General features: G+C 36.8%; 1 protein-coding gene across 1 annotated transcript in view; it reads left to right on the top strand.

Annotated features, from left to right (window-relative positions):
* The window catches only part of VPS8 (VPS8 subunit of CORVET complex), a 300,926-nt gene that overhangs the window by 115,260 nt on the left and 164,077 nt on the right, over positions 1–21,589 (top strand). Inside the window, exons 26-29 of the mRNA XM_068987935.1 lie at positions 5,796–5,838; positions 7,259–7,331; positions 7,611–7,730; positions 19,005–19,076. Coding sequence (XP_068844036.1) covers positions 5,796–5,838; positions 7,259–7,331; positions 7,611–7,730; positions 19,005–19,076 — 308 coding nt within the window. The remainder of the gene's footprint in view (positions 1–5,795; positions 5,839–7,258; positions 7,332–7,610; positions 7,731–19,004; positions 19,077–21,589) is intronic.

Genomic DNA, 21,589 nt, shown 5'->3' with positions numbered 1-21,589 from the left:
GACAGGAACAGGGAAGATCATTTGGTAGAGTCTTAATCCCTCTTTATTCTTAGTCCCTTTTCAGTAGCCCTGAAACTAATCCTTTTGAAACAAACTTGAATATTACCTTTCATGTATATATGTAGCAAAAATGAAAGCAGAATATAAAAAACTCCATGTTCTGGTTCATAAAGCACAACAAATTTAAAAGAATAGAAATCATGTAAATCCTACTCTCAGACCATAATGGAATTAAACTAGAAAATACTAAGAGAAAGAAAGCTGCTGCTGCTGCTAAGTCACTTCAGTTGTGTCCGACTCTGTGTGACCCCAGAGATGGCAGCCCACCAGGCTCCCCTGTCCCTGGGAGTCTCCAGGCAAGAACACTGGAGTGGGTTGCCATTTCCTTCTCCAATGCATGAAAGTGAAAAGTGAAAGTGAAGTCGCTCAGCCGTGTCCGTTTCTTAGCTACCCCATGGACTGCAGCCTACCAGGCTCCTCTGTCCATTGGATTTTCTAGCCAAGAGTACTGGAGTGGGGTACCATTTCCTTCTCCAGAAAGAAAGCTGGGAAGTCTCCAAATACTTGGAGATTAAACAACACACTTCTAAATAATACATGGACAAAGGAGAAATCTCAAGAGAAATTTAACAGTATTTTGAAATAAATGAAAATACTTAAAAAATTTGTGAGATGCAGCTAATGCAGAGCTTCAAGAGAAATTTACAACACTGAATGCATATATTAGAGAAGAAGAAAAATCTAAAATCAATACTCTTAAGCTTCTACCTTAGGAATTTAGAAAAAGAACAAATTAAATCAAAGTGAGCAAAAGAAAAGTAATGAAAATCAGAAGAGAAATTAATAAAACTGAAAATAAGAAATCAGTTGAGAAAATTGTGAAAACCAAAAGCTTTTTCTTTGAAAAGATCAATAAAATCTGAGCCTCTAGCCAGGCTAGCTTGGATAAGAAGGAGAAAAGACACAAAATTACTAATGTCAGAAATGGAAGAAGAGATAGTTGTCCAGATCGTGTGGGCATTAGAAGAGTAATAATAAAAGAGTATTGTGGATAATTCTATGCTCATAAGTTTGATAACCCTAATGAAACAGGCCAATTTTTTGAAAGATAAACTCACACAAGAAGAAATAGATAATCTGAATAAGCCTATACCTATTAAAGAAATTGAGCCAGTAACTAAAACAAAAAACACTAGGTCCAGTGTGTTTCACTGATGAATTTTGCTAAACTTAAATTTAAGGGAGAAACTATACCAATTGTCTACAATCTCTCAGAAGACGGAACTCAGGGAATATTTTCTATCTTTTTCTATGATGCCTGATATCAAAACCAAGACATTGTAAGGAAATAAAACTTATAGACCAGTATCTCTCATGAATATAAAAACAAAAATTCTCAACAAAATATTAGCAAATTGAATCTGTCAAGTTATAAAAAGAATTATACACCACAGCCAAGTGAGGTTTATCCCAGGTGTGCAAGGCTGCTTCAGCATTTGAAAGTCCATGTATTTCATCACATTGAGAATGAGAGAAGAAAAATCACATGATCATATCAGTAGATGCTGAAAAAGCATTTAACAAAGTTCCACTTCTATTCATGATAAAAACTCTCAGCAAATTAGGAATAGAGAAAAACTTGTGGAACTTGATAAAGAACATCTACAAAATACCTACAGCTAATGTCATATTTATTGGTGAGACACTTAGTGGTGAGGAGCAAGGCAGGGATGTCCTTTTCTTACCACTGCTTTTCAACATCATACTGAAAGTCTTAGCTAGTGCAAAAAGATAAGAAAAGGAAATAAAAGGTATATGGATTGGGAAGGAAGAAATAAAACTGTTTACAGGTAACATGATCATTTATGTAGAAAGTTGGAAAGAATTGACCCCAAAACTCCTGGAACTGATTAGCAGTTGTTGCAAGTTTGCAGATACAAAGTTAATATACAAAAGGCAGTCACTTTACTATATACCTTCTGTGAACAAGTGGGATTCGAAAATAAAAGCACACTGCCATTTATCCGTTCAGTTCAGTCACTCAGTCGTGTCAGACTCTTGGCCTCCCCGTGGGCTGCAGCTCGCCAGGCTTCCCTGTCCATCACTAACTCCCAGAGCTTGCTCAGATTCATGTCCATCAAGTCGGTGATGCCATCCAACCATCTCATCTTCTGTTGTCCCCTTCTCCTCCTGCCTTCAACCTTTCCCAGCATCAGGGTGTTTTCCACTGAGTCAGTTCTTCGCATCTGGTGGCCAAAGTATTGGAGCTTCAGCATCAGTCCTTCCAGTCAATAATCAGGACTGATTTCCTTTAGGATAGACTGGTTTGATCTCCTTGCAGTCCAAGGGACACTCAAGAATCTTCTCCAACACCACAGTTCAAAAGCATCAATTCTTCGGCACTCAGCTTTCTTTATAGTCCAACTCTCACATCCATACATGACTACTGGAAAAACCATAGCTTTGACTAGACGGACCTTTGTTGACAAAGTAATATCTCTGCTTTTTAATATGCTGTCTAGGTTGGTCATAACTTTTCTTCCAAGGAGCAAGAGTCTTTTTAATTTCATTGTATTTCATGGTATAAATACCATATATATTAGTACCCTTATGTATAAATCTGACAAAGTATGTACAAGATCTAAATGAGGACAACTACGAAACTCTGATGAAAGATATCAAGGAACTCAATAAATGGAGAGATATTCTGTGTTCATAGATAGGAAGACTCAATGCTGTCATGATGTCATTTTGTACCAAACTGATCTATAGGTTCAGTGCAATCCCAATCAAAATCCCAGCAAGTTATTTTTTGGATATTAATAGTCTTATTCTGAAATGTATATGGAGAAGCAAAACACTCAGGATAGCTAAAACAGTATTGAGAGAGAAGAACAAAGTTGGAGGACTGACACTACCTAACTTTCAGATTTAATGTAGACCTAGCGCAGAGGGTAAAGTGTCTACCTGCAGTGCAGGAGACCCAGGTTTGATCCCTGGGTCAGGAAGATCTGCTGGAGAAGGAAATGGCAACCCACTCCAGTACTCTTGCCTGGAAAATCCCATGGATCCAGAAGCCTGATAGGCTACAGTCCATGGTGTCACAAAGAGTCGGACACAACTGAGCAACTTCGCTTTCACTATAATCAAGACAATGTGGTGTTGGCAAAAGAATAAAAAAATAGATCGGTAGAACAAAATAGCTCAGAAATAGACTCTCTAAGCATAGTTGACTGATCTTTGAAGAAGCTTTTGGTGTAAAGATAGTCTTTTCAACAAATGGTGCTGGAAAAACTGCATATCCACCTGCAAAGTGACAGCTTTTTAATATGCTGTCTAGGTTGGTCATAGCTTTTCTTCCAAGGAGCAAACGTGAATCTAGTGAATCTAGACACAGACCTTACACCTTTCACAAAACTTAACTCACAGTGGGCCATAGACGTAATTGGAAAATGCAAAACTGTAAAATATCTAGAAGACAACACAGGCAGTAATTTAGTTGACTGTAGTCATGGTAATGAATTTTTAGATACAGCACTATCCATGAAAGAAAGATTATTATCCATGAAAGAAGTAATTGATAAGCTGTGCTTCTTTAAAAGTAAAAACTTCTGCTCTGCAAATGACAACATCAGGAGAATGAGAAGGTAATCCAGACTGGGAGAAAATATTTGCAAAAGACTCTTATCTGAAATATATAAATAACTCTTAAAACTTGACAATAGAAAATGAATAATGCAATTAAACAATGAACAATGCAGCTGAACAAAGACTTGAATAGACATCTCAAAGAAGATACACAGATGGCAAGTAAACATATTGAAAGATGTTCAGCACCATTAGGTAATTACAGATTAAAACAGCAATGGGATGCCAGCACACACCCCCATTAGAATGGCTGAAATCTGAAACACCAACACCACCAAATGCTGGCTAGGATGTGGAGCAATAGAAACTCTCATTTATTGCTGGTGGAAATGCAAAATGGTATTGCCGCTGTGGAAGACAATTTGGCAATTGCTTATAAAACTAAACATGCTTTTACTGTATGATCCAGCAACTGCACTCCTTTACCCAAAGGAGTTGAAAATCTATCTCCACAAAGGCATCACAACAAATGTGGATAGTAGCTCTCTTCATAACTGCCTAAACTTGGAAGCAACCAAGATGTTCTTTAGTAGGTGAATGAGTGAATAAACTTGGTACATCCATACAATGAAATATCGTTAAGTACCAAAAATAAATGAGCTATCAAGCCATGAAAAGATGTGGAGGAAAATTAAATGCATTACTGAGTGAAAGAAGCCAGTCTGAAAAGGCGACGACTTAGGATTCCAATTATATGACATGATGCAAAAGGCAAAACTATGGAGACAATAAAAGAATCAGTGTTTGTTAGGGGTTAAAGGGAATGGAGGGACAAATAGGTAGAGCAGAGGATTTTTAGGGCAGTGAAACTCTTCTGTGATATTATAATGGTGGATATATGTTAGTATACATTTGTCAAAACCCATAGAGTGTACAGGGCTTCCCTGGTAGCTCAGATGGTAAAGAATCTGCCTGCAATGCAGGAGACCCAGGTTCGTTCCCTGAGTCAGGAAGGTCGCATGGAGAAGGGAATGGGCAATCCACTCCAGTATTCTTGCCTGGAGCATTCCATGGACAGACCATGGGGTCGCAAAGAGTTGAACACAACTGAGCGAATGACACACTATAGAGTGTACAGCAGCAAAAATGAGCCTTAATGTAAACTGTGGACTTAGGCGGTAATGATACGCTAATGTTTGTTCATTGATGACAAGGTCTCACTGGTGCAGGGTGTTGGTAGTGGTGGAGGTTGTGTGGTGTAGGAATGAGGGATATACAAGAATTCTCTATACCTCCATCTCAATTTTGCTGTAATATGATTAAAACTTCTCTACAAAAGTAAAAGTTTATTGATTGGAAAAAATGTTTGGAATTGAAGCAGAATGTAATTATTCATGTAATTTTGAGCAGTTCAAGTTTATTTGCATGTACAACAACACAGACTTGGAGTCTTTATAAAGGATTATTGATTAAGATATGTACACTTGCTTGCATTATTCCAGTATTCTTGTCAAAAATTTCAGTTCATCAGTATTACCAACCATAAATTCCTACCAGCCATAAGGATTGCTGATCACTTCACCCCTTCTTGATGCTCTTATACTATTCTTTGTTAACTTTGATCTTTTGGCCTAAAACTTGGTCTAATTATGTTTCCAGTTTCTTTTAACCAAGAAATAAATTTATACTACAAGATGACAGAATGTTACATCTTAGACATTACTTTAGGATACAAAAGGTCATAAAGAGTGTTTAGTCTTCAGTTTCTTAAACATTTGTGAACAATGACCTTTCTAGCCTAGAATATTGTAGGTAGTAAGAGTCCATGTTATAAATGAGAAGGCATTATAATTATACCTTAATATTAATTAGTTAATTTGTCAAATCATTGCCTGTTCAACACTTTTCTTGGCCCAAGCTATTAGTTACGCCAACAATACATAGATCCCTATACAAGGTTTACACCTTTTATTGTATGTGTACCCTTGAATGACTGACTGATTTTGTGTCTGTGAAAAGAATCTATTAGAAATTCTAAAAAAAAAAAAAAGAATTAAAGTGGTCTTGTCTCACTTTTCTATTGTTTGGGAGTAAACCTAAAGCACCTTAAATGCCAAAGTTTTGTTGTTGTTAGTTGTTTCCACATAAAGATTATACTTCTGAAAAGCTTTTGAGAGAGAATTGCTAAAGATACTTTTCTATTTTAGATGAGCAAGTTGTTATGGGCAACAAGCTTCTTGTATATATTAGGTAAGAGATTTTTAATTTATTTATGTGTGTATGCTTCTTTTAAAAAACGTCTCCTATATTCTCAGAGGTACTGTCATCTCTTAATCTGTATAGTGCTTTCATTTTTCACCGTTCTTTCATGTATAGCCGTGCTTCTGAACAATCAGTAATTCTGTCCCCCACCTTGCTCTCCTCTGCCATGTATTTGCAATGTCTAAAGACATTTTGCTTTGTCACAACTGGGGTCGGGAGAGATGCCACTGGCATTTAATGCATAGAGGCCAGGGATGCTGCTTAGCTTTCTGCAGTGAACAGGATAGTGCCCACAGCAAAGAATACCGAAATATCAGTAGGGCAGAGGTTGAGAAATCTTGATACAGAGTATTTTACTTTTACTACCAAGTCTATGGGATATGTTTTTGTTCATATTTTATGTATAAGGGCAAGAAATTAGTTTGCATCATGAACAAAGTTAGTGACTGAAGTAAGCAGAAATGTTTCTCTCTTTATTCCTGGATCAGAGTTCTTCTGATAGACTATGCAAGCTCAGAATTGTGTCCTAATAGAGCTTTTACATAAATAAGTGGCTGGCAGGTAGGCAGGAAGGTGGCAGAACCTGCTGGCACATCATTTTAGCTTCTGTATGCATCGGAATTATTAACTTTGAGACCTCTTTCACATTTGTTACCTCGATTCTTTAGTATAGAAGAACATATGTAGCATTTGCCTTGCTCTTTATCATCTGCACTTTAAACTTTTTAGAATATACTGGTATCCAGTTGTCTGTAACATTCAAAATTGATGACTACTTCAAAGAGGCTTAAAATTTACTCATCCCCACCCCCTGCCACCAAAATAAGGACATATTCAGAAGACAGTTTATAACTCAGCCCCCAGAGCTAGTCATTAGCCATTAGGAAGATCTGGTTTAGAGGTAAAACTGTACAGTTAATTTCTCGTGAGATTCTAATTCTCCCCAAAGGCTTGTCCGATTACAAATATTTTTTAGCCTAGCTCATTTCTCATCTTTATTCACCATTCTTAAAACCACTGGATTTAAAAGTCTCTGTGAACCTGAGGCTTTTACCTGTCAACAGTATAATGATGCTGTCAGATTCTTTCCAGATGTTGGGTGTGAGACTTTTAGGTAATCTGTCCTTATTCCTTCTTGTTCATTTACTGCAGCTTGGGTTTTTCTTAGGAAAAATAAAAAGAAACGAAAGTCATTACTCAGTCACAGGATGTGTTATTTCACCACCACCTTCTGTTACCCATGTTTTCTGAACTGGTTATCATCTCAATCTGAATTTGGACCTGACCTAACTGACAAGAGCTGAGCCTGCTTAAACATCAGACTAGTATCTTGGGTTTGAGAACAGTGTGTTCCCAGGAAGTTAGCCCATTAAGAGTCACCAAATCCGCTCAATTTCTTCTCTTCTAGCTGTTGTCTAGCAGGTCGTGCCTATCCACTGGGTGATATCCCTGAAGATCTTGTTCCCTTGGTTAAAAACCAGGTTGGTACATTTTCATAGCATTTTTACTCTCTTAAAATGCAGTAAAGACAAATTGTAATTGAGGGTTGCACATGGGTCCGGAGCTATCTGCTGTGACAGGAGAGAACCTGCACACCATCACTGGAGCCAGTAATTATAGCTGAGAGGTTAGAGAAGTTATAACCCAGTGGCAGTTTAAACTAAATTCAACCTGGTTTTATTTTATACAAATGGGAATCATTGCTTCAGCAAGATACTTTGTGAGAAAAGAATCAACTTTCTTTTTTTTTCAACTTGCAGGTTTTTGAATTTCTAATTCGCCTGCATTCAACAGAAGCTCCCCCTGAAGAAGAAATCTATCCCTATATTCGGACTTTGCTGCATTTCGACACACGAGAATTTCTAAATGTATTGGCCCTGGTAAGAAATAACTGGGATTCTAAGGTATTCTTAAAAGGAGTTGGGGTGTTAATTAATAGAAAGATGAATAATAGTCCTTACACAGATACAATTTTTATGCTCTAGCAGTAAGTCAGGGTCTCAAATGTTTAATTTTGTTGTGCCATCCATAATTTCTAATTCTTTTTCTCCTTCCTACCCTTCCTTTCCTGCTTTCCTCCCCTCTCTTTCCTTTCTCCCTGAGTGTTTGTGTGTGTCTGTCTGTCTGTCTCTTTCTGACACATCCTTATTAAAAAGTTAAAGCAGAGTTAGATGTGGTACATCCTTTATTTCGTAAATTGTTGTTGTTTGCATGCTAAAGATGGCAGATTGCTCTGAATGACATGTGGTGACGATGATAGTAGAAGTACCTAGAGTTGAAATGGAACGTGGAAGCTTCCTGCTGAAAAAATATCCTTATACCTGTTTTTATTAAAGAGAGGTCTGGGTAAGCCAGATTCGCTGTGAAAATGCCCCCAGGGGAATAATTATATAAAACATGATATATCTTCCTAATTAAGCCATATTGTAGTTGCTTTTTTAAAAAGCTTTTGATAATGTGGACAGTGCTTATATTTTAGTATCTAGTGAAACAGCAGACTGACTAAAAAAAAATGTGAAGGAAATAGGAAGGAAATGTATCTAAATGTTAATAGTGATTATATCTGTGAGATGAACTAAATTTATTTAATGAACATATAGTACTCTAAGTTGAATAATAAACTGTTAAATTTTTTAAAAGTGCCTGTGAGAAGATTGAGATTCCACTCATATCACGTTTTCCATTAGTTTAATTGGAAAATCTGATTTCAGAAGTAGTAACTTAAATAGCAGAGGAAGAAGGGTAAAGAAACTTAGAAAATGAAAGTCAAATCTAGTTGGTTTAGGAGATGTTAGACGTCCAGGATATAATGTAAGTGTACTTAGTGTCTGGCCTGGAGGAAAAAAGAAACAAGAAGTAATAGGGCAGGGGTTCAGAAAGCGTCCTAGAGAGCAACAAAGAATTTTACCTAGTTTTCATTTTTTAAAGGACTGTCGTGGCACTGAAGATCATTTGGGATTATGCTTATGTCTAAATTATGATATTGACATTGATAGCAAGACTGTGATAAAATCTCTGTCATTTACTTGACAAATATTTGCCAAGTATGTCAAACATACTGTACTGACTGTGTGTGTACCCTGGGCTGACAGGATATAAACCTTGCCTTTGTGGAGGAAGAGGATCCAGCTTGTAGATTAGTAACTATAGCATGGTATGAAACATGTCACTGGAGATATGCAGGATGCTGTAAGAGCATTTAGGAGGGGGCTCTAAATGGAAGGGTCAGGAAGGTGTCTTGGATGAAATGATGTCGATGGTGAGTGTCACAGGATGTGTAGAAGTCTGGTTAAGGATAAGGAAAAGTATTTCAGGTTGAAGGACAGAGAATGTAGAAAGACCTGGAAATAAGATAGAGCAGTGTGTGTTAAGGTAATTGAAAAAAATTCAGTATGGCCACATCTTTAAGTAATTCTTCGGAGAGAGAGAAATCCAGAGAGGCAGGTAGAGACTGAGTTTTATTATCCATGGTAGGAAGTTTGGACTTTATAGCCGCTGAAGCTTTTTGCCTTACTTAATTGCTCAGTCCTTCCAACTCTTTGCGACCCCATGAACCGTAGCTCCTCTGTTCTTGGGGATTCTCTAGGTAAGAATGCTGGAGTGTGTTGCCATGCCCTCCTCCTCCAGGGCATCTTCCCAACCCAGAGATTGGACCCGGTTCTCCCGGCATTGCAGATAGATTCTTTACTGTCTGAATAGAAAAATGTCATAATTTGTAGTTTAGAAAAATTCCCTCTGATTGTTGAATGGAAAATGGATTGAAATAAGATAAGATTGGAGGCACGAAGATGTTAGCAAAATTTTGTGGTCATCCAGATAAAAGATAATGGCAGCTTGAATTAGGACAGTGACAGTGGGGGTTCTAAGACATGAAAGGATTTGAAAGATATTTTAGGAGGTAAATCAGCCTAAAATTTAGAGTTTATTGTACAGTTCGATGTGAAAGGTAAGATGAATAGGGAAGCATCTAAGATTCCTACATTTTAGACTTTATGAACTGAATGTATAGTGGTTTATTTGTAGATTCAACAGGAAATCAGAGGAGAAACAGTTTTATTAGAAGATGGATGAGAGTGGGCATGCAGAGTAGTGGTGAGGTATGGTGGAGGTAGATAATTATTTCTTTTTTGGACTTAATGAATTTGAAATGCCTAAAAGACAAGCAGAGGTTTACCTGTGTGTGTGCATCAAGGGTTGGCTGCATCCCTAAGTATTACAGCTGGAGAAATTGATAAGACTTAGGATCCTAAATCCTGGATTCACTATCTATTTGTCTACTATAGTTGATTATTCCTGTGACCTTCCTAATTAATATGCCTTAATAAAAAGAACATTTTTAGGGAGGCACTAAAGAATTTAGATGACAGACTTTTAAATCATATTTTCTCACTTTTTAAAATGTAGGAATATTTTTTCAAGTGAAGTTTTTAACTTTAGCTTTATTAAGGTACAGTGTATACAAAATTCATCCATTTCAAGAGAAGAGTTTGACAAGCATGCATGCATGCATGCATGCATGCTAAGTCACTTTAGTTATGTCCGACTCTGTGCGACCCCATGGACGGCAGCCCACCAGGCTCCTCTGTCCACGGGATTCTCTGGGCAAGAATACTGGAGTGGGTTGCCATGTCCTTCTCCATTGACAAGCGTATGCAGTCTTATAACTGCTACTGCAATCTAGATACAGAACAGGTGGTCACTTTTGCAGTTTTGTAGTGAGTCCCAATCCCAGCCCCTGGCAACTGCTGATCTGCTTTGGGAAACAGGGGTTCACCTTTCTAAAATGTCATTTAGAGAGAAACATAAACTTTGTGGTTTCTTCTGGCTTCTTTCACTTAAAATAATGCTTTTGAGACTTACCTGTACTGTTTCTTTTATCAGTAGGTTGTCCCTCTTTATGGCTATGTAATTTTTCAGTTAATGGATATACAGTTTGTTGATCCATTCACCAATAGTTGGTCTTTTTGATTGTTTCCAATTCAAGTTACTATGACTAAAGCTATCATGAATATTTACATATAAGCCTTTGTGTGGGCATATATCTTTATTTCTCTTGAGTAAATACCAACTAATGAAACCACTGGGTCTTTTGTGAAGTGTATTGTTTTACTTCATAAAAAACTAACAAGACTTTTCTAAAGTGGTTCTGCCAGTTTTCATTCCAGTAGTATATGAGAGTATCAGTTTCTTCATCTCTCCAAAACAGTGTATGGCTCATCTTTTTAATTTGACCATTCTAGTAGATGTATGCTGGTATCTCATTGTGGTTTTATATTTCCCTCCTGACAACTGACATTAAACATCTTTGCATTAAAATATATTAGCAAAGAAGTTATGTTTACCACTCGTATATTCTCCATCCACATATACACTATGGTGAAAATATCCACTCTTTGACCATTTTCCCCTATTTTTAAAAATTGTATTTGTTGTTTTGAGAAATTTTTTTTTTTAGGTAAGTTTAAAAAAATGAGATTACATGAATTTAGCAGGTGTTTTCTCCCAGTCTGTAGTTTGTTTTTTCATTTTCCTAACGATGTGTTTTGAATAGCAGAAATTTTAAATGTTGATCAAGTCTAATTTATTAGTTTTGTTTTAGGAATCCTTCTGGGGCTGTAGCTATGAAATCTTTGCCTAACCCAAGGTCACAAAGATATTCTCTAGAAGTCTTATGGTTTTACCTTTAAAGCTGTGATCCGTTTTGAAGAAATTTTGGCCTGTGGTGCAAGGTTTAGATGCAAGGTCTTTTTTTCTTGTTCTTTTTTTTGCATTGAGATATCTAATTCTTATAGCATCATTTGACAAAAAGACTGTCCTTTCCCTACTGGATTGTCTTTGTACTTTGTCAGAGATACATCATCTATGTATACTGGGTCTATTTCAGAGCTCCATTCTATGCCCCTCGTCTCTTTGTCTATCTTGATGCCTGTACCACACTGCCTTGATTACTGTAGCTTTATGAGTATGAAAATCATGTTATATCTTCTTACTTTTTCAAAATTACTTTGTATTTTGTAGTTTTGGGGTTGTTTTTGGCATTTCAATGTGAATCTTAAGTTATTTTCTTAACTTCTGCAGAAGCCTGCCTGAATTTTGATTAGGATTGTGTTTAGTGTTTAGTCAATTTAAGAATTGACTTAGCAATACTAAATTTTGTGACCCATGAAAAGGTATACTGTTTCATTAATTTAGATTTTCTTCAATTTTTCTCAGAAATATTTTGCAGTTTTCAATGTAGTTTTCTAAGTGATAGGATTCAATGTAATGTTTTCTCTACTATTATACAATTAAAATTTTTTGAAGTGAAATAATAGTTGCCTCCCATTTATCTTGCTCTTATATACTGCTATAAGGAAAACTGGTGTCAACTTGACTTTTCTTAACTTTCCCAGAGACTTAATTTTTTCCTAGAGTACCAGAATACCTTTTTCCTTATATTAATATTTAAAGACTAATAGTTTAAGATAGTACTTAGAATTGACTATTTTCGGTCAGTTTTTCCATATATGTACTGTGGGCCTTTTCAATATGTGAATTTGAGTCTTTTTAGTTTAAAAAAGTTTTCTTGAATTACAGATTTAAATATTTTTTTCTGCTCCATTATTTTGTACTTCATCTTCAGAAACTTAGGTTATTTGTATATTATATCTTCTTTGTCTTCTATATTTGTCACCTTTCTTTGGTCTTTTTTATTGCCTTCTTTGTTTAAATTTCATTTTCTTGGTTCTTTTTATTTACGTTCTCTATTTCTGTTAACTATACTTTTGGTCATATCTGTTCTCCCTTTGGTAGCTGGTAATTCTGTCTTCATTTTGAAGATGACTTTTTTTTTCTTTCAGGGTTTGTTTGTTTGTTTTTTTCCGAGTTCAGTTAGCTCTTATTTCACATTTTCCTACTCTTCATTTCTTTTCTGAATTCTTAAATTTCTGGTTTGTGATGTTCTTTCAAATCTGCAATTGTATGTTTAAATATATTTCATGGTTTATAGTTTACTTCTATTTTTTGGCTAGTTCTTATTTTTATTCTTGAGTGCCTTCACTTTCTGTTTTTTTGGTCATTTTTTTAATGGATTTTTCTGGACTAGCAATAATTGGTGGATCTTGTTGGATCATGGGGGAAGATTGCATACTATTTTCCACATTCAAGTACCTGCTTTATTTGTTATAACTAAGTGCAGTTTCTTAAATAGTGTCTTTGGGGTGTAGTCTGTTTTCTCAATCTTTGACAAGTCTCTTGTTTTAGTATGATCTTTTTCTTGAGCTCTTCCTTCTTTACCATGGGCCTCTAAGGAATATGTTTCCTTTCCCTTTTCTATCTCAAAAGCTGTATCTTAACCAAGACCTCTGATTCATACTTGCCAGACTCCTTCCTTTGATCTTCCTATCAGCCAGTGCTATGATCCACTGGGTTGCAGACCTGGCCTCCGTAGTTACTCACCCAGGATGGATCTTCCTTTTCTTTTGGAGGTGAATTCCATTTGATACTATATGTATTCTGTGCCTGCTGAAACCTCGTCATACCCTCCTTTCCTCTACCCAATTCTCTCTTGACGGTTTTTTTTTTTTTTTTTGAATGGGCTTTGGAGCCAACTTTGCTAGTTGGGGATGTTTACTTTCCCACTGTTGTGTAAGTCACAGTTTTTAATATGTGTTGTCCTTCTAGTTTTCCCATTAGTCTGGGTTGTGGGTTATTCTTTTTCTTCTTTTCTATATGCATGGATCTTATTGGGAGATGTGTGAAGAGATTAGGACAGGGGTTCACAAACTACAGTCTGTAGACCAAATCCAGCTGCATTTGACCTCTGGCTTGGGTGAGACAGAATATTTTTCTATTTTTAAGGATTATAAAAACGAAAGAATATGTCATGCAAACCACATGTATCCTACAAAGCCTAAAATATTTTCTCTCTGGTCCTTTACAATGTTTCTTGACCCCTGGTTCAGGATTTAGCCAACTATCATCATCTTACCGAAGCTCTGTAGTAATTTTAAGGGGCTACAGAAAGAAGTTTTTATGACCAAATTCACAGGTGACTTTGGACTTGAATTTTAGGTCTACTTTTGCACTTCACAAACTGTCATTCTCCATTAGGACGTCTTTACATATTATTCCTCTAACAAGCATTGTATAATTAGAAGAATCTTTGTGGAGTGATAATGTTTTAACATAAAGGTGCCATTTTGGTGGCAGCTGTTAACTACAGTCAAAATATGTCATTGTGTATATCACAACATTTGTAATAAAAGTATTTCACCACTTAATTATGTTTATAGTAGTAAACTTGCAATGTGTGTTTCAAAGCAGTGAATACATGTTACCAAAAGGCAAGTGGATAAAGCAGTTCTTTTTTACTTGCTATCAATGCTGTAGTTATTTAATACGTATGCTAATTCTCCACGATTTTGTGTTAACTTGTGGAGTGACATCTCACTTTGGCAGGCTGAGTGTGAGGGGGAAGTTGTGTTTGTTTGAACGTGCGTATATTTGTTGTTTTCCTAAGCCTTAGAACTGAGACACTTTCTCAACTGTCTTTCCCTCTTCAGACTGGATCATGTTTAACTCATGTAAACACCAAAATACCCTCTGTTTGAGCTTTTCGGATAAGAGTTCTTACAGTTCCCTTGGTAACTCATTTCAGCTTTTCTTAACTAACCAGCAGCAAAGCATTCTAGGTGAAGAAAAAATTTTTTATAAAGATTTAATTTTCCTCTGTAATTAACTAGACAAATCAGCAATCATTGTTTAAAATGCTTACTGTGTGTCAGACAAGAAAAGGGAAAGAAGGACATGCTAGTAGAGAAGAGTATGAGCAGAGGGTCTTTGGAGAAGTTGGGGAAGCTTGCGGCCAGTTTAAAGAACAGCAGATATTCTGGTTTGAATGTTAACTATGATATAGTCTTGAAAGTTTGTGGCTTGGAAATTCTTCTTTAATCTGTTGGTACAATATGTAGTCTATTTCCTTGCTTCGGGATAGTCAGTAGTAAATTATTGCTTTATAGATTTAAACATTTCATGCACAGATGGGCATAATAAAGGACAGAAATGGTATGGACCCAACAGAAGTAGAAGAGATTAAGAAGAGATGGCAAGAATACACAGAAGAACTATACAAAAGAGGTCTTAATGACCAGGATAACCACGATGGTGTGGTAACTCATCTAAAGTCAGACATCCTAGAATGTGAAGTCAAGTGGGCCTTAGTAGCATTACTACGAACAAAGCTGGTGGAGGTGATGAAATTCCGGCTGAGCTATTTCAAATCCTAAAAGACAGTGCTGTTAAAGTGCTGCACTCAATAGGTCAGCAAATTTGGAAAACTTATCAGAGGCCGCAGAACTGGGAAAGGTCAGTTTTCATTCCAGTCCTAAGGAAGGGCAATGCCAAAGAATATTCAAACTACCACACAGTTGCACTCATTTCATATGCTAACAAGATAATGCTCAAAATCCTTCAAGTTAGGCTTCAGCTGTTCATGAACCAAGAACTTCCAGATCTACAAGCTGGATTTAGAAAAGGCAGAGGAACAAGAGATCAAACTGCCAACATCCATTGGAGCATAGAAAAAGCAAAAGAATTCCAGAAAAACACCTACTTCTGCTTCATTGACTATGCTAAAAAGCCTTTGACTGTGTGGATCACAACAAACTTTGAAAAATTCTTTTTTTTTTTTTTTTTTAATTTTTATTTTTTTTAATTTTAAAATCTTTAATTCTTACATGTGTTCCCAAACATGAACCCCCCTCCCACCTCCCTCCCCATAACATCTCTGTGGGTCATCCCCATGCACCAGCCCCAAGCATGCTGTATCCTGCGTCAGACATAGACTGGCGATTCAATTCTTACATGATAGTATACATGATAGAATGCCATTCTCCCAAATCATCCCACCCTCTCCCTCTCCCTCTGAGTCCAAAAGTCCATTATACACAGCTGTGTCTTTTTTCCTGTCTTGCATACAGGGTCGTCATTGCCATCTTTCTAAATTCCATATATATGTGTTAGTATACTGTATTTGGTGTTTTTCTTTCTGGCTTACTTCACTCTGTATAATCGGCTCCAGTTTCATCCATCTCATCAGAACTGATTCAAATGAATTCTTTTTAACGGCTGAGTAATACTCCATTGTGTATATGTACCACAAATGGGAATACCACCCCACCTTACCTGCCTCCTGAAAAACCTGTGTGGAGGTCAAGAAACAAGAGTTAGAATTGGACATAGAACAACAGACTGGTTCCAAATCAAGAAAGGAGTACGTCAGGGCTGTATATTGTCACCCTGCTTATTTAACCTTTGGGCAGAGTACATCATGTGAAATGCCTAGCTGGTAAAGCATAGGCTGGAATCAAGACTGCTGGGAGAAATATCAATGACTTCAGATATGCAGATGACACCACCCTTATGACAAAAAGCAAAGAGGAATTAAAGAGCCTTTTGATGAAAATGAAAGAGGAGAGTGAAGAAGCTGACTTAAAACTCAGCATTCTAAAACTAAGATCATAGCACCCAGTCCCATCACTTCATGGCAAATAGATGGGGAAACAGTGGAAACACTGAGAGACTTTATTTTCTTGGGCTCCAAAGTCACTGTGGATGGTGACTGCAGCCGTGAAATTAAAAGACGCTTGCTCCTTGAAATAAAAAGCCATGATCATCCTGGAAAGCATATTACAAAGCAGAGATATTACTTTGATGGCAAAGGTCTGTATAGTCAAAGCTGTGGTTTTCTCAGTAGTCATGTACGAATGTGAGAGTTGGATCATGTAGAAAGCTGAGCGCCGTAGAATTGATGCTTTTGAATTGTGGTATTGGAGAAGACTCTTGAGAGTCCCTTGGACTGGAAGGAGATCAAACCAGTCAATCAATCCTAAAGGAAATCAACCCTGAATATTCATTGGAAGGACTGAAGCTGAAGCTCCAATACGTTGACCACCTGATTCAAAGAGCTGACTCAGAAAAGACCCTGATGCTGGGAAAGGTTGAAGGCAGGAGGAGAAGGGGACGACAGAGGATGAGATGGATTGTGAGAGGGTAACAGGGGTCTCCAAACTGAGGAAATAAGCTGTAAGGTGTCTCTTAAAATTCTGTGTTGCTATGATGACACCTGGTTCTGCCTGAACTGAACTTTTCTCAAATCTTGAGCTATCCAATGCGTTTTTCTTATGGAAATGTTTTTCTTAAGCTATGTTAATGAAATTATGTATTTGCTTTGGAATTTGCCTTTCTTCAAAACGGTTCCACCTAAGACTAACTTTTGACTGCTAATGGCTCAACAAACCAGTATTCATATCAATTGCTTTATGGCTGGGGGATGACATACCTCATGCCATCCTCTTTCAATAATGCATATTGTGGGAGAGGGGCCTGGTGAAACTCCATCAGCCTACCTGTCTCTGTTATCTGATTAATAACTTTCTAACAGACATAAAATAGCTTACTGAAACTAGCAGGGGGGGCACTCTCCATCCCCCTTCTGATGTCTATGTCAGAAGCTTTCTCTGTTCCTTTTTTTCTTTAATAAAACTCTGCTATACAAAACCTCTTGAGTGATCAAACCTGGTCCCTGGTCCCAAAGTTAAATCTTCGGAGATCACAAATCCAACACCGTTCACCATAAGCTATCAATTGAATGGCATCACCGACTCAATGGACATGAGTTTGAGCAAGCTCCAGGAGATGGGGAAGGACAGGGAAGGAAGCCTGGTGTGCTGCAGTCCATGGGTTCACAAAGAGTCAGATATGACTGAGCGACTAAACAACAGCAAAGGGCCGAATGTCCTAAGTGAAAGCCTTAGGAAGATCTTCAAGGCTTTTATCACTCTTACTCAATAAGCATTTTCACTTCAGTTTTTTTGTTTGTTTTTTTTGGTTTTTACAGTGTTGTGTTGGTTTCTGCCAGACAGCCACAGGAATCAGCCATAATTATACATATATCCCCTCTCTTTTGAGCCTTCCTCCCATCCCCCCTGCCACCCCTCTAGGTCATTACAGAGCGCCAGAATGAGTTCCCTGTGTTACATACAGCAGCTTCTCACCAGCTATCCATTTTACACATAGTAGTGTATATATGTTGATGTTACTTTCTCTGTTAGCCCCACCCTCTCCCTCCCCAAACTGTGTCCACAAGCCTGCATTTCCATTCCTTCCCTTCAGTTTCTTCATATATGCATCCTATAGCTTCTGTGTATTTCCAGAATCCAGTGCTGTCATTTACTTGGGTGCAAGTTCTATTCAAAATGTATTTGGCTCTACTTGAGCAGGAACATAAAAAATGCTGTACTTGGCAGTGTTGTGAAAATAGAATACCTATTCTTTGTATGTATTCTTGAGGATTTTAATATTGTGACAGTTTTACCATAGTAATTTTTTAAAGTATCTATTGTTGAACATCATTTCTTCCTAGTTGTCATGGAAATTTCTTTTCATGACAGTTAACAACTGTATTTCAGTTATTGTTTCCAAATAGCATGGATGGGATGATGGCTGAGCATGTAACATGTATTTCATCCTTTTCAGATTCTTGCTCACGAATTGCCTCTTCCCATCAGTATTCTTTCTTTTTTGTTGCCTATAAACTTTGCCTTCCTTTGTTTAATTTTTATAACTTTTAAAAGTTATTTTTTCTTTTTGGTTGTAGTGGATGTTCCTTGCTGTGGGTAGGTGTTCTCTAGTTGCAGAGGTAGGGGCTGCCTTCTAGTTGTGGTGCATGGGCTTTGTGGTGCAGTGGCTTCTCTCGTTGCGGAGCACAGGCTCTAGAGTGTGGCTCAGTAGCTGTGGTGCACAAGCTTAGTGGTTCCACGGCTTGTGGAATCTTCTCGGACCAAGGATTGAACTCCAGGGATCTACCTCGTGTCCCCTGCATTGGCAGGTGGATTCTTATCCACCATATCACCAGGGTGAATCACTTTTGGGTTGTATAACTTTATAATCACTTTATTTTTATACTTTTTATTCAGAATACCATATAATATTGAATAATGTAGCCTTCTGTTAAACTCACTAAAAATAACTTGTTAAACTTATATAAGAAAAAACCTATTGAGGAGTGGTTATCTTATTTGGGGATTTACCTATTAATAAGAATTTAATATCTTGTTTCCTTCTAAAATTTTCAAATAATACTTACCTTTTTAAAATTTGTTTTTCCTTTTTAGACTTTTGAAGATTTTAAAAATGATAAGCAAGCCGTAGAATATCAACAACGTATTGTGGATATTTTGTTGAAGGTGAGTATCCCTAGAATGTCTTGTATTGATATTTATAAAAGTGAATTACTTTATAGCAAGTCCTAAAATAATCTTGTTTAATAAAGGAATATGTTGCAATCATTTAAAAATTTTATTATGATGTCTTTGTCTTCAAAAGCTAAAGTACTAATCATTCATTCAAAAAATATAATGTATCTCAGCTTAAGACTGGATATTGGATACAGAGTGCTACTCTTGAGAAATGCATATTGTGATAATTGCTATGTTAGTATGATTACATTTAGTAATGGGACTGACTTCAGAGTGCTTTGAGAAAATAATGTTCTGAAGAGTCGCCTGTCTCATACTGGCATCGCTGTGTTGCTACGGTAGTGCCATATGTAGTTTTGCCATGGTACTGAGATGATGGGTAACTTAGGAAAGATTTGAGGCACGCAGAGATGATCATACCAATCTAAGTCCATCTGGATTCAGTTGAAAACTATTTTGAGATTCACGCTGTTGCTAGTGAATGACTGCGGAGACAGATTCTTTTCCTGTCCATCTGCACAACTTCACCGAGGCCAGTTTCTTCTTGTAGTTAAAAGCTTAGAGTTTTTATCCTGTTCATTTGGCTATAAAATGGTAGTTTCCTCCTCTTAGTGATTTTTAGGTTATTTTGGAGAAGAGACCGAAATTGAAATATTTTCTTTGTGTATAATATTAATTCATTAACTACATTTATAGTAGTTCTTTATAATTTTCAAAGCTCATTTGTATACACGATTTCATTTGAGCCATTTATTAGCCTTGTAAAATAGGCAGTGATGAATATGAGAGCTCCCAAATAACTCCAGTTTGATCTCGGTGGCTAGTATGGAGAATTTTCACTTAGGTTTCAAAATACCTTCCCGAATGGTCTTATCTTTTCCTTCTTTAATTTGTGATCTTGCCTTTCTTCTAGGTAATATTCTTTTCTGGCTTCCCATTGGTGCAGTTGAAATTAAGTTCTTCTGTGACAGAAAGTTCAAAATAATAATACTTTGTTGTGGAAATTTAATTTTCCCCATCAAGTCTGGAGTGTAGGCAGCCTGGTCTAGTAGAGTGGGTTCACAAACTTGTCCAGGATGCACAACACTTCCATCTTATTGCTGTTTCTTAGTACATGGTTTGTGTCGTTTGGTCCAAAATGACTGCTTAGGCTCCAGTATTACCTCTGCATTCTAACCAGCCTGAATGCAGAAAGAGATGAGGTAGAAAATGTTCTCTTTCTTTCAGAGTTTCTTAGAAGTTGTGCACCGCAATTCTGCTTATATCATGTAGATCAGCACTTAGCTAGGGAGACTGTGAAGTGTACTCTGTATGGTGGGTGGCCACGTGTTTAGCTAAAAATGAGGAGTTCTGTTTCTAAATTAGATGGAAGGAACAGATGTTGGAGCACAAGTAATAGTTTTTGCCATACCCATGTAAATTTTAACATGGTATCCAAGATCCTTTCATACTTTCTGGTCCCTGACTACATCTTTATCATTGCTCCTCTCTCTGACCTTCCCTCTCGCCCCACCAGTCTGTATTATCAACTCAACAGCTTTTTTTTTGTCCATGCTGAGCAGCTTGTGGTTCTCAGTTCCTCGACCAGGAATTGAACCCCGGCCATGGCAGTGAAAGTCTGGAATCGTAACCACTCAGCTACCAGGGAACTCCCTTTTCACCAATTTTAAATTGTTGGAAATCAGTGAACTTTCTTTGCCATCTTTTTTGGCTTATGTTCTTTGTGTGAGTTTTCTTTTATCCCATCATGTGTTTTCCTTCGCTTTCTCTGCCTGGCAAATTCCTAGCCATTCTCCAAGACATAACTCAAGAATCATCCATGAGAAACTCTTCAGAACACTCTCTCACACTTCCAGTTTGACTTGTCGCCTTTTCTCTGGGATCTTATAGTACTTCGTGCCACACTTGACACACTGTATGATTTGTTTACGTGTGTCTTTTCCTACCTGGAATGAGTTTCCTGTAGGTAGAGACTGTAGGGATATGTTTTTTTTTTTTTTTTTTTTTTGTCATTAGTTTAACATGTCTAGCACGATGCCTGCAATCTGGTAGATGTTCAAGAAATGTTTGCAAGTTGATTGAATTAGAATGTAAGTTTTAAAACTACTAAGTTGGGAAAATGATCCAAATGAAGGAAATAAAACTCCATAAAGTCATTAAACTGTTACTCCTGGTGAATTATTGCTTTTGTATATTGTTTTATAAATTGAAGTATAGTTAATTTATAGTATTGTGTTAGTTTAGGTATGTAGCAAAGTGATTCAGATATATATATATACACACACACATACATATATATACATAAATATATATATATATTTTTTCAGGTTATTTTCCATGATAGGTTATCAGAAGATACTGAATATAATTCTCTGTGCTATACAGTAAATTCTTTTTTTTTATTCATGTTATACAGTAAATTGTTATTGCTTATCTGTTTTATTATACTAATTTGGTTTTTCTAAACTTTTTATTTTATATTGGACTATTGCCAATTAAAG

The sequence above is a fragment of the Capricornis sumatraensis genome, chromosome 1 (assembly GCF_032405125.1).
Source record: "Capricornis sumatraensis isolate serow.1 chromosome 1, serow.2, whole genome shotgun sequence".
NCBI lineage: Eukaryota > Metazoa > Chordata > Mammalia > Artiodactyla > Bovidae > Capricornis > Capricornis sumatraensis.
Note: the sequence above shows the minus strand (reverse complement) of the source record. Positions and strands in the feature narration are given on the sequence as shown.